The sequence below is a fragment of the Anomaloglossus baeobatrachus genome, chromosome 3 (genome assembly GCF_048569485.1).
Source record: "Anomaloglossus baeobatrachus isolate aAnoBae1 chromosome 3, aAnoBae1.hap1, whole genome shotgun sequence".
NCBI lineage: Eukaryota > Metazoa > Chordata > Amphibia > Anura > Aromobatidae > Anomaloglossus > Anomaloglossus baeobatrachus.
In genome coordinates this window covers 570,956,950-570,971,248 of record NC_134355.1, presented here as the reverse complement: position 1 = coordinate 570,971,248, position 14,299 = coordinate 570,956,950, and the positions used below count along the sequence as shown (strand labels likewise).

The window sequence follows — 14,299 nt, the reverse complement described above, 5'->3', positions numbered from 1 at the left end:
TTGTATCAGTTTAAATTAAACAAAGCTGGACTCCAATGAAGGAGTCGAACCATCTCAAGGAAAATCACAAGGAAATGGACAGCATGTGACTTAATATGTAGGGTATCCATACTTATGACCATGTGATATTTTAGTTTTTCTTGTTTAATAAGTTGGCAAAAATTTCTACATTTTTTTTTTCTGTCATTGGGCGCAGAATGTACATTAATGAGAAAAAAAAAAAGAACTTTTTTTTTAACTTTACCAAATGGCTGCAACTAAACAGAGTGAAACATTTAAAAGGGTCGGAATACTTTCCATAACCAATATCATATATATATATATATATATATATATATATATATATATATATATATATATATATATATATATATATATATATATATATATATATATATATATATATATATATATATATATATATATATATATATATATATATATATATATATATATATATATATATATATATATAATATATATATAGTGGCAAGAATTGTGGCAAGGCACAGATCTGGCCAAGGTTACAAAAACAATTCTGCAGTACTCAAGGTTCTTAAGAGCACAGTGGCCTCCATAATCCTTAAATGGAAGAAGTTTGGGACCACCAGAACTCTTCCTAGACCTGGCCGTCCAGCCAAACTGAGCGATCGTGGGAGAAAAGCCTTGGTGAGAGAGGTAAAGAAGATGTGTATGTGTGTGTGTGTGTGTATATATTATATGTGTGTATGTATGTATGTATGTATGTATGTATGTATGTATGTATGTATGTATGTATGTATGTATGTATGTATGTATGTATGTATGTATATATATAATATATACACGCACGTACATATATACACACACATATACATACATTTTCTATATAATATATATATATATATATATATATATATATATATATATATATATATATATATATATATATATATATATATATATATATATATATATATAAATTATATACAGACACACACACACACACACACACACACACACACACACACGTCTTGTAAAGAGAAGCTGTTGGACTTAGCTTTATGTCACCTTCTTGGCACTGGCTGTCACCTAGTGGCATTGGCTGCTTTCTATATATAAAAAAGGTATTGTAAATCACAAAAAAAAAAAAAAATGTGAATAGACTGTTCTTATAGTTGGAGACACCCAGAAAAATCTAGAAAGAACCCAAAGACACGCACGTTAACGATTTGTCAGTACAGGGCAAAAACGTTTGCGTGTTAATGGCTTGATACCTTGCATCCTGCTTGCGGCCGGGGCTTCATGAGTGGAGTCGTGGTACAAAGTTCAATCGCTTCTGGCTCATGGAAGATTACTGCTGGGAGAGGTTCTTTACGAAGGGTTAACACGTTCAGCTTTGACTTTATCATGGTCTGGAAGTGCTATGAAGAGAATGAGAAGTATTTAACACAAGGCACAGATTAGGGGCAAACAACTGAGAAAAGGAAGTCCTGAAAAATCTTCTTAAGTAAACAATAGACCCCTTCAAACAGTCTTATTACCACTTACCATGATGTGATAATCAATGCACTGAGCAAATAAACAGCAACATGTGGCTTTTCTTATGCAAGCAAAGGGATCTATTCATAGGGAGCCTTAGGAATGACATTTGGTATACTGCACAAAAACAATTCCGGTAATGCCAAACTACAGACTATTACAATGTAACCATTTATTCCTGAGCCAACAGTGCTCAGAAATCCTGGGGTTTTTTGTTTACTGATCATTTAGGAACGTGACTCAACTTTAGGATTGAGCAATTTACCTCTGAAATCCTAGAGACCCTTCTTTTATAATGTCCTGGCTCAGTATTTTGCACAACAGATGTAAAAATCTATAAAAAATTGCTTATAACAGCATGTACCTTACCCCGATAATGTAGGAACGTAATAGTAAACCCGTCATCTGTTCCTAATACATTAAGTAGCATGCAACAGGATAGCCAAGGTGCAAGCCATTACTCTAACAACGGCTTTCTGTTTGATCTCCTCCATTAAAAGCTTCTGGTTTCAAGACAGAACGAGGAAATATTATTTTGCATTTTTATACGGTGGAGATAAAAGGTTTGATCTGCTTTGGAAACCCATTTTCAGATACCCCTTTAAGACATTTTTTGGCACCTCCATGAAGTAGCAGAAGCTACAAAGTTGCCATCTCTGGAGGATCTGGCTTGCCTGTGCATTATATGGACGGCCCAGTGATTCAGATTTTTACAGTACAAATACTTAAAAGGAGTTTTCCAGTGAAGGAGAAAAAAAAAAAAAAAAAAAAAAAAAAAAAAAGTTATTTAATCAAAAGATCTTGGAATAATAATAATTTCCACAATTGGATGTGTTCAAAAAAAATGTTACTGTGCCGAGATAATGTTATATGTGTCCCTGCTATATACTGTGTAATGGCTGTGTCTGTCCGTACAGGGACATGGTCTGATCATACCACAGCTCCTGGGCAAGGGAAGAAAAAAAAAAAAAAAAAAAAGTATAAAAACATTACAGCATGGGATCACAAAATTCTTTCTTTGAGGTGAAACACGTTTTAAAAACAGGAAGGGAAATGTTTTACGTCACAAAAAGAATCAGCTGTGATCCTATGCTGTCCTGTCTTTATACTATATTTTGCGTCCTCCCCTGCCCAGGAGAAGTGGCGTGATCAGACCATGTCCCTGTACGGTCAGACACAGCCATTACACAGTATAGCAGGGGCACATATATAAAAGATTATCTCAGTACAGGAACATTTTTTTAAATACATCCAACTGTGTAAATTATTATTATTCCAAGATTTGTTGATCTTGAGATATCAGCAGCAACACTGCAATAAAATCAAATTTCCCGCTCCTACCTGATCAGCAGGATGCAGACTCTTCATTGCGGACTGTGATTGTAAAAGAGTCCTATATGCTGCTTCTAAGAATTGCTTCCGGTTGCACAGTATATAAATGTACATTATAGGATTGCTCTGTAAATTACAACTACATAATGTGCAAAATAGGATCACGCCACAATTATGATTTCAACGATGAAGCGGAAATAACTACTTTTAGGCTATGTGCCCACGGGAGCTTGCTTCTGCGGATTTTGCCGTGGAAAACCTGCGGATTTATCTGGATTTTCCAGATAAATCCGCAGGTTTCAGCATGTACAGACACTCCCCATGTTATCCTAAAGGGACATGGGGAGTGTGTGTCCATGCTGCAGAATGTGCGGCTGCGGAATATGCTGTGGATGTCCCGTAGCCGCATATAACTGCATGTCAATTATTCCTGCGGATTTACCTGCGGAAATCCCGGCACTCCACTATGGAGATATGGGACCAAGGCAGGTAAGCCTCTACTTACCTGCCGTGATAGACACCAGAGTCAGGATGGCAGTGGAGCTAGGAGCAGGAAGGAGGAGGTGGGCGGGGCCTGCACAAGCTCCGGTCATGTGACAGCCAGAGCTAGTGCAGGCCCGCCCACCTTCTCCTGCACAGTGTAGACACGGCCGGAGAGTGAAGTGCTGCATGATGGAGGAAAGTATGAACGCCCCGATCACTCAGCACTTGTTCTGCATTGAGGGTGCAGTGCCGACGCCATGGTACTGTATCCTCAATTCAGAATGCCCGCACCATATCTGCAGGACATTCCGCAATAAAACTGCAGCATGGAAACAGACAAAACTGTGCTGCGGTTTTCTGGGAGCTCCTGCAGAATGTCCTGCAGATATAACCGCAGGACACTTTCCCCGTGGGCACATAGCCTTACATATGTTAATACCATTAGTTAAAAGACTGACTGGTTTCAGCCTGCAATATTCATTCTGAAAATGTTGCGGTCCTCTCGGAGTTTCACACTTCTTATATGGCATATCCCTCATTCTAATCATGCAGGACCTGGCTTCCTTCACTAGATCTCATGTACCCTGCACAGCTTCATTACTGGACCGAGTTTTCCTTCTAAAATCCAGTTGTTGAGCCAAGTACAATTTCCCCCCTCACACTCCCTGTAGTCTACCTCTATCTACACGTGTGATTCCCAAAATTGGCTAAAAGCATTTTCTTTTGGGCAATAATGCATACATGTCTTTACCTAATCATGTATGCAAATTGCCTTTTCAGAGATGATGAGGACATGAACTCTACTGCCATTTAGTGAAGGTAGCAATAAGAGCTAAGTGAACCCAAACTTTAAAGTTCAGTGATCGTACTGAACACAGACTTTACAAAAGAAAAAGAAAAAAAAAAATCAGTGTTCGAGTTCAGGGCTGTAACACCGGCCTGGAACCACAGTCTCAGAATGGTTGTCACGGACAGGCTAGAGCAGGGTTCCCCAACTCCAGTCCTCGAGGGCCGCCAACAGTGCATGTTTTCAGGATTTCCTTAGCATTGCATGGGTGTTGGAATCATCAACTGTGCAGGTAATTAAATTATCACCTGTGCAATACTAAGGAAATCCTGAAAACATGAACTGTTGGCGGCCCTTGAGGACTGGAATTGGGGACCCATGGGCTAGAAGCTAGCCACCCACTACAGGATCCCGAGAACCCCGAAACCCTTTAATCCCTATACAGGGATTTAGAATTACTACAGGGCCCCGGAGATTGCTACTTATGGAAGGCTGCAGTCCAGAGGAGAGTAGTCATCAGGTAAGGTCAAACCAGGAGATACTGAAAAGGGACAAAAATCAGCACACAAAAGCATGGTCAGGAAATCAAACTGGAGATGGCAGCGAGGTACAAAAATGTCAGGCAGGAGAATAGTCAGAGCAGGCGTGGATCAAAACACAGGGATCAATATACAGAGCAGAGCGAGAACCAGAACAAGCAGAACTGCAAAACTATTTCTGGCAGCGACCAGCAGACAAGAGGGGGAATTAGAAGGGTGTGGCACATTCCCATTGGCTGTAGCAGAAAGGTGGTAAATTTAGCTGGAAGACCCACGCCACCACAGTCAGCCAATGGTATTGCAATTCCCAGAGAAACCCAGCCTAGTGGATGGGCAGATCCTGGACCCACCAGAGCCATTGACACTAACTCCTCCCCTATGACCAGCACTGTCCGCAGCAAGAATACGGCAGCGCCTGGTGACCGAAGCAAAAGCTGCAGGAGCGGACTCTGGTGGGGACTTGACAGTGGCTTTACGTATGCAAGCCACTTGCGCGAGCATCGCTGTGCTCGGATATCCTCAGCCCAGTGTGACCCGCTTGCAGTGATTGAATGCCTCACACTGGGAGTAAAATCAAAGTTATGGAATGTAGTGTGTAAAAAAAAAAAAAAAACCTGCCTCCAGCAGTGTTCTGTTTATGGCTGGCTGCATGTCGGCAGAGAGCCAAACAACCCAATTAGTGACTTCCAATTAGGTTCAGGTCAAGTCCAGGTCCCAAACAGAACTTTAGCTAAAGTCCAGCTGAATCAGCAGACCCCAAACTTCCACGGGTCCGCTCATCTGTAGTTAATATCCTAAAAAAGTCAATATCGACCCTTCAACGAGCCAAGCCATTTGACTTCGGATAAAAGCCAAACCAGAATCTCAATTTGCAGATATGGTGTTTTTGAGTATTGTCCCTAGTCAGTGCAAAAGTAAGATTTGATTTTACTAGGTGAGATTTGGTTAGGTGAGAGGCTAAGACTGGTATGTAGGGGACAGGTTTCTCCTTGTGCAGAGTCACCTAGCCAAATCAGATCTAGTGAGGGGCAGACTCCGATAACCAGGATCGGCAGGTCTAACAGAGTTAAAAAAAAAATAAATAAATAAAAAAAAATAATAGCGGTTCTGGCCCGGGAGTGGTCCTGGTTATCTGGCTGGACGCAGGTCCCCATATAAGTTTATGGGGATCAGAATCTGGCGATTAAAATGGTAGTTGAAGGGATAGGGGGATAGGTGCAAGCGGGCTGTACTTACTGAGGTTCAGGTGCGGCTGTTACCTTCTCTTCTCACTTCCGGGGCTGCTCATTACCCTCATTGCATATGCACTGCTTTCCCTGCCAACCAGTTTGCTTTACTATTTTTTTTTTTTTTTGTAAAACCTGAGTGCCGGATCTAGATCAATACCTAAACCTTCCTGAGAATTCTGGGTCCGGGACTGCCACTCTGGTACCTTTGAACCAGAGCAGGTCCGGACTTTCACAGTCCAGGTTCACGCATCACTAATCAGATCTCATACTATGTAGTGACAAAGGGCAATACCCTGAAACACCATATCTGCAAATTGAGATTCTGGTTTGGCTTTTATCCGAAGTCCTATGGCAAGGCTCGATATTGACTTTTAAGATTGCTACTTCCAATAGGTGGTGATAGAGTTCAGTCCTCTTCCTCTCTGAAGAGACAATTCGCATATTTAGTTTCCCTGAGGAGCATAGTAACACATTTTAGGCTACTTTCACACATCCGGTTTTTGCTCTGCGGCACAATACGGCGTTCTGCAGAAAAACCGCAACAGTTTTTTTTTTTATGCCGGTTGTGGGTTTTTTTGCATAGACTTACATTAGTGCCGTATTGTGCCGCAGGGGCTTGCGTTCGGTCCGGTTTTTGCCGCATGCGGCAGATTTAGCCGATGCCGCGGCCGGATAGAACGTTCCCTGCAACGTTTTTTGCTCCGGCAAAAAAAACGCATCGCGCCGCATCCAGCGCATTTTTCAATGCATGCCTATGGACGCCGGATGCGTCGCGATGCGGAAAAAACGCATCCGGCCACCACATGCGTTTTTTTCCACTGCGCATGCTCAGTAGCATGCCGCAACCGGAAAAAAACGGACGGGCCGCATGTAAAAACGTATGCAAATGATGCGGTGTTTTCGCCGCATCCGTTGCATACGTTTCACAGCCGGATTGAGCCGCAGTGCTCAAACCGGATGTGTGAAAGTAGCCTCAGTCTCCTCATCACTACATGGACATTAAGAAGAGTATTCCAGTTAAGATGAAAATCAATGAAATTACCAATGGCAATTTGTTCATATGACAGGTCACATTCAGAAATGTATATTGTAGCCAGATATAGAGCCGGTTACATCACTAAGATGACATTTTTTAACATGGGCAAAACATTACTAACTTACCGTCATACACGGATACATAGCTTATGTGATTCTTCCACTCCTCTACTAGGAGTGTACTAAGAAATCATGGGGCCCAATAGCAAAAGTCCTAATGGACACTCCTCCCCCGAAAAAAAAATAAAAAAAATATATTTGGCATAGTCAAGGGAGATCATTTCCCACAACTTTGCAGCCCTATTGAAGCCTCTTAGTTTGATTCTATTCAAGCCTCCATGGCCACTTTGAAGTATGATGTCACAGCCTTCGAAACAGTATAATGGTCCCACATAGCCCACCAAACAGTATAATGGCCCCCATATAGCGCACCAAACAGTATAATTGCCCACACATATACTGTTTGGTGGGCTAAGGCCACCACAAAGCCCTCCATATAGTATAATGGCCCACCACATAGCCCTCCAGAGCGACCACATAGTGCTCCAAACATATAATGGTCCACGCATGGCATGATCAACCCAATGATTACAATGTACTAATGAAAGTGGCCACATGGTCTAACGCGATTAGCAGTCTGGCTTCAGTGATCTGCCTCTTGGACATCTCCTTCCTCTCCATACTGATCAGTCCTTCCCGCCTCACTGTCATCTCCAATGTATGATTCAGACAACAGGTTTTTATTTGGTGCGTGTGCGGTCTATGTACTTTAGAGACCTCACACTACATTAGTCTGCTTTTACAGACTAAAATTGTGCATGTAATGACAGGAACTCTAGCATCCATGCACAATCCCAATAAATATACGAAGCTGCAGACATGCCTTGCCCGATTATTAAAATACTGCCTAAACCTGAAAGCAGGGGGGGGATAAACAGAATTTTCCAAGCAATTGCAGAAGCAATGTGTTGTCAAAGCTATGCTGCAAGCTGCAGCACAGACGGCTATGTACAGGAGTTACACAGACTCTGCAGCAATATGCTAAGACATTGTTAAAGAAGGCGATTTACAAAGTTGTAGAGTATAATTTCGGGTTTGTTTTTGCATCTAAATGCAAAATTTGGCAGAGGTCTCTACTTTCAACTAAAAACAGAGCACCTATTCCCTTATTTTTGGCCAATTTTAGTGCTTAAAAAGCTAACTGCTAATGACTTCATAATAAAAGTTTATTTAAGGAGGGTCATCTCCAGACTGAACGCGGCCCACAAAATGTTGCAGCAACATCAGCCACAGAAAGAATAAAAAGAAAAAAAATCAAATACCACATAAAATATTTGGTCTTCAATAGGCAGCAACAAGCAAAAGCAGTACAATGTGTACATTACGCGGCTCATATATGAAATGGATGGAGATTAAGGTTATTATCACATTATAACTGCGCCTCAGAAAAGGTGACTCAGGGCTTTAGCAGGTATGGAAAGCTCATTATGGATATTATTATGTCTGGATAGTAAAAAGGATTACAGGAGCACAAAAGTAAAATGTCAGGAGCTCCCTGGACTGTGGACAAGATTCCACAACGATCACCGGCCAACGCAAAAAGGAAGAAAACACGAACAGCCTTACATAGCTATTATGTGACTGGTTTGTGCACTTACCCTCCAAGAAAAAAGGAAAAGTGTGGAAATCCGGATAGATTAACACTCACTTTCTAACCGTTAACAGGCTCGCAGCACAATATAACACATACGACTAATAGACGGACAGAAAACACAAGCTCCACCAGGAATAAGACGCACCAAGGTAAACGCACCCAAGACGATTTTTTCTTGTAGCAGATCCACCTGGTTTAGGTGCGATCTACCAAAAATATTACGGCTGGGGTGACTGGAAAACTATCCATATGCTGGGGGAAACAGCAATCCGGCTGGTACGATTTTGACATCATGGTCTCATCCTACTTCTCTTAGGCCTCCTTCGCACATCCATGTCTCCGATACATGCAATGTCCGTTTTCACATGTACCGGAGACACAAACACATGTAGACACATTAAAATCAATGGGTCTGCTCACATGTTTGTTTTTTGACACGGACCGGATCTCTGTGTGGAGTACACAGCAACATGTCAGTTTCTGCCAGTACCATGGATGCCACACGGACCACACCAGAGGGAACACACGTTACTGAGAAATAAATGCATTTTTATCCTTACCTGTCTCCGGCACTGTTGTCACACTTGCTTCCAGGCCCGCTCATTATGCTCATGAATATTCACTGAACTGCAGACCTGGAAGTAACAGCAGTGCTGGAGACAGGCAAGGCTATGTGTGCGTGCTGCATCCTTGTGGGGACGCAGCCTAGAGCTAAAAAAAAAAAACAAACAAAAAAACAAAAAAAAAAACCCGCATCCAAAAAATGCATGCGTTTTTTGACAATGTAGTGGTTTTTTTATTCAATAGGTGAAAAATAGTGATGGACGGACCTGGACTGTAAAGTCCGACTCCCATGGGTTCAAAAGTACCCGAGTGCTGGGCCCGGCACTCAGAAAATAAAAAAAAAAAAATAATAAAGCGAGCACGCTATACGTCGCTATAACTGCTCCCATGGCCTCTTACTCACTTCCAGGGCCGCTCATTAACCTCATACATATTCACTGCTTCCCCCGCCCACCTTTGTCTGTGATTGGTTGCAGCTAGACATGCCCTTACGCTGAGTGACAGCATGTCTGATGCTTCTAATCACAGACCTTGTCTGCGGGTCTATATCGTACAGTAAAAAAAAAAAAAAAATTTACATAGGTTCCCTCCATATTATGCCATCAGCACAGATAGAGCATATGGCTACAGGCTGCAGCCCCCAGTTGTGCGCCTATCTTGGCTGTTTATTAAAATAAGAGGAACAGCATGCGGCAAAAAAAGTCGTGCTGTGCCAATTGGGGTAATATGGGGTTAATGGCAGCTCACATCTGCCACTAAGCCCTAGATTAGTAATGGCAGGCATCTATGAGACCCCCTATTACTAATCTGTAAGTGAAAGTAAATAGACAAAGATGCAGACTGTGCTGGGGAAGGAAATGCATGCAGTTTGGTGACCAAAACTGTACTGGAAAAATGCAGTATGTGCATGAGGCCTAAGTATAGAAGTTCTTGCTGTCCGTATACTATCCGGATGTCACACGGATAGCACACGAACATTACACAAACACGGACGGACAAACGTACGTACACCACGGATCGTGCAAACTGTTAATTTTTTTGCACAGATGTAAAGGGGGCCTAAAGTAAAGTCAGGTTTGAGGGTCTCCTACGTTAGAACTATAGGAATAGCATGCATCTCTAGCGCCCCTGAACAGGTAGGTTTGTGGGGGATATGTAGCAGCTTGGTTCTCATTTGGTAACCTACTGTATAGTTGCTTTGGTTTTCTAAGCTATGCCTTGTTGCCACCCTTCATTTTCCCAAATATCAGGACCACAAAAAGGAGTAAATGCAGAATGCATGCACTTGTGTATTTAGTGTATTTTCCAGATTACAAAATTCACTTTTTAGAAGGAAATATTGGGGAGGAAAAGAAAGTGTGTATAAATGAAGAGGAGCCTGCAATGGTCTGGATGTCAAGGAGAATTTATTGTAAGAGATATGTGCTCACATTCAGGAATTGCAGCAGATAGTTCTGCTGCAAATACTGAGGATTTACCGTGTATGGGAAGCTGAGACCCAGGCTATTTATGCGTATGATATGGATTGGCAATAGGTGTGGTTGGGGAGGGTTCACAAACGAAAAACTACTAACAATAAGGAATAACGTTTGGAACTCCATTCTAAGTCCGAACTGGGTGCAAAAACCTAAAAAAACATCACTATGGGGAGATAAGGTATGCACACCAGTGACTATGTAAGGGGAATACATGAAATAGCAGAAACTGCTGTGTGAATACTGACTTGAAAAATCCAATAGCTATATGTAAGAGTGAAAATGTGAAAAATGGAATCTGCATTACTGCCATGAACATATGAATCAAGAGAAATTTAGCTACTGAATTGATCAATGCAATAGAGCCCCAACACTACGCCAAAGTATTACACTACGCCAAAGTATTTCTCTACGTTGGGGTCCCTAGCTTGTGTGTGTCCTCTCATGCAGTTAAAAAACTTACCGTGTATGGGAAGCTGAGACCCAGGCTATATATGCGTATGATATGGATTGGCAATAGGTGTGGTTGGGGAGCGTTCACAAACGAAAAACTACTAACAATAAGGAATAACTGCTATTTCATGTATTCCCCTTCCATAGTCACTGGTGTGCATACCTTATCTCCCCATAGTGATGTTTTTTTAGGTTTTTTGCACCCAGTTCAGACTTAGAATGGTGTTCCAAACGTTATTCCTTATTGTTAGTAGTTTTTCGTTTGTGAACCCTCCCCAACCACACCTATTGCCAATCCATATCATACGCATAAATAGCCTGGGTCTCAGCTTCCCATACACGGTAAGTTTTTTAACTGCATGAGAGGACACACACAAGCTAGGGACCCCAACGTAGAGAAATACTTTGGCGTAGTGTTGGGGCTCTATTGCATTGATCAATTCAGTAGCTAAATTTCTCGATTCATATGTTCATGGCAGTAATGCAGATTCCATTTTTCACATTTTCACTCTTACATATAGCTATTGGATTTTTCAAGTCAGTATTCACACGGCAGTTTCTGCTATTTCATGTATTCCCCTTACATAGTCACTGGTGTGCATACCTTATCTCCCCATAGTAATACTGAGGATTTGGCAGAAATAAAAAATATAGTAAAACATTCCTTTTTTTTTTACATGCATTTTTGTTGTGGCTTTTTTCCTCCTCACTCGTTCACATGGGTGAAATCTGTAGCAACAAACTTACATACTGCAGGGTTCAAATCTGCAAGTAAAAAAGAAGCAGCGTGTGTATGAACAATCATTTATTTTGCAGATATGAGGAAATCATCGGGTTTTGTGACTAAACAGAGAGGGAACATCGTGACAAAAATGCAACGTATGTGCAGACCCCAGTAGTCATAGCAGCTAAGATCCAAGGGCACGGGGGCAATGGCCTCATCCTACACAGCAGAGATCAGCGGGCACAGGGACAGTGGCCTCATCCTACACAGCAGAGATCAGCGGGCACAGGGACAGTGGCCTCATCCTACACAGCAGAGATCAGCGTGCACAGGGGCAATGGCCTCATCCTACACAGCAGAGATCAGCGGGCACAGGGACAGTGGCCTCATCCTACACAGCAGAGATCAGCGGGCACAGGGACAGTGGCCTCATCCTACACAGCAGAGATCAGCGGGCACAGGGGCAATGGCCTCATCCTACACAGCAGAGATCAGCGTGCACAGGGACAGAGGGCTCATCCTACACAGCAGAGATCAGCAGGCACAGGGACAGTGGCCTCATCCTACACAGCAGAGATCAGCGGGCACAGGGACAGTGGCCTCATCCTACACAGCAGAGATCAGCGGGCACAGGGGCAATGGCCTCATCCTACACAGCAGAGATCAGCGTGCACAGGGACAGAGGGCTCATCCTACACAGCAGAGATCAGCAGGCACAGGGACAGAGGGCTCATCCTACACAGCAGAGATCAGCGGGCACAGGGACAGAGGGCTCATCCTACACAGCAGAGATCCGAGGGCACAGGGGCAATGGCCTCATCCTACACAGCAGAGATCAGCGGGCACAGGGACAGTGGCCTCATCCTACACAGCAGAGATCAGCAGGCACAGGGGCAATGGCCTCATCCTACACAGCAGAGATCAGCGTGCACAGGGACAGAGGGCTCATCCTACACAGCAGAGATCAGCAGGCACAGGGACAGAGGGCTCATCCTACACAGCAGAGATCAGCGGGCACAGGGACAGAGGGCTCATCCTACACAGCAGAGATCCGAGGGCACAGGGGCAATGGCCTCATCCTACACAGCAGAGATCAGCGGGCACAGGGACAGGCCTTAGGCCGGTTTCACATTTGCGTTGTGAGGCATCCGTCACAGTGCGTTGTGTGACGCATGTGACGGATGCGTTGCAAATAATGTGCTAATAAAGATAACGGATTCCTTTAAAAGAACATTTTTGTTTTAGTCTTTAATGTTTCGCCGGGAAAGGAGATTTGCGGTCGGGAGGAGAGAGGGAGAGGTGACCGCAAATCCCCTGAGTGACTACAGTGAGCTGCGCGATTAGCTGTGCCGTCACTCAGGTGACCCGCGGCCACGGCTGCAGTCCTCCACCCGAGAGCGGTGTCCGCGGGTCACCTGAATGAGGGCGCGGCTCACTTCAGTTGCTGCGTGGAGCTGATAGAGAGCGGTTGTGTTCTACTGCCGCTCCTGTCAGCTTGATGTAGCAGAGCTGAAAACGTCGCGGGACCTAGTGTGGATTACGCCGGACCTGGAGGGGTATTTGGAGATTAATAAAGTGGTGAAAGAGGGTGGGTTTTTTTGTCTTTTATTCCAAATAAAGGATTTTTTCGGGTGTGTGTGTTTATTTACTTTCACTTACAGGTTAATCATGGAAGGTATCTCGGGGAGACGCCTGCCATGATTAACCTAGGACTTAGTGGCAGCTATAAGCTGCCATTTAACTCCTTATTACCCCGATTGCCACGGCACCAGGGCAATTCGGGATGAGCCGGGTAGAGTCCCGGGACTGTCGCATCTAATGGATGCAGCAATTCCGGGTGGCTGCTGGCTGACATTTTTAGGCTGGGGGGCTCCCCATAACGTGGGTCTCCCCACCTTGAGAATATCAGCCTTCAGCCGTGTGGCTTTATCATGTCTGGTATCAAAATTGGGGGGGACCGCACACTTAATTATTTATTTATTCTACTGCACAATATAGACCCGCCCACCGGTGGCTGTGATTGGTTGCAGTGAGACAGCTGTCACTCAGTGTGGGAGCAGGTCTGACTGCAACCAATCATGGGCGCCGGTGGCAGGGAAAGCAGTGAATACGAGATGGATTAATGAGCGGCCGGCATTTTCAAAGGGGAAAAGCCGCCGGAGCTTTGTGACAGCCGTGCAGCGCTGCGCCAGTGATCGGTGAGTATGAGAGAGAGGGGGGAGAGGGGGGAGAGAGACCAGGAGTAATTTTAAACTATTTAGATTGTTCTGCTGGACATACTGAGCATGCTCAGTAGAAAATGAAGGGAACCGTCAGCGGATTCCGCCACTTAGCACATTGCAGCGGAATCCGCCGCCATAGACAATCATTACACACCTTGGCGGATACTAACGGAATCCGTCAAGGTGTGATATTTTAACAACACAAAAAACGCTACATGCAGCTTTCCTTCCGCCCGACGCAGCATCAAAATAACGACGCTGCGTCGTGCAGCGGATGCAAT

The 14,299-nt window shown here is 43.8% G+C and overlaps 1 protein-coding gene across 1 annotated transcript in view; it reads right to left on the bottom strand.

Moving 5' to 3' along the window:
• The window catches only part of PID1 (phosphotyrosine interaction domain containing 1), a 110,420-nt gene that overhangs the window by 52,780 nt on the left and 43,341 nt on the right, over positions 1-14,299 (bottom strand). Inside the window, exon 2 of the mRNA XM_075338681.1 lies at positions 1,257-1,403. Within this exon, the coding sequence (XP_075194796.1) occupies positions 1,257-1,403 (147 nt within the window). The remainder of the gene's footprint in view (positions 1-1,256; positions 1,404-14,299) is intronic.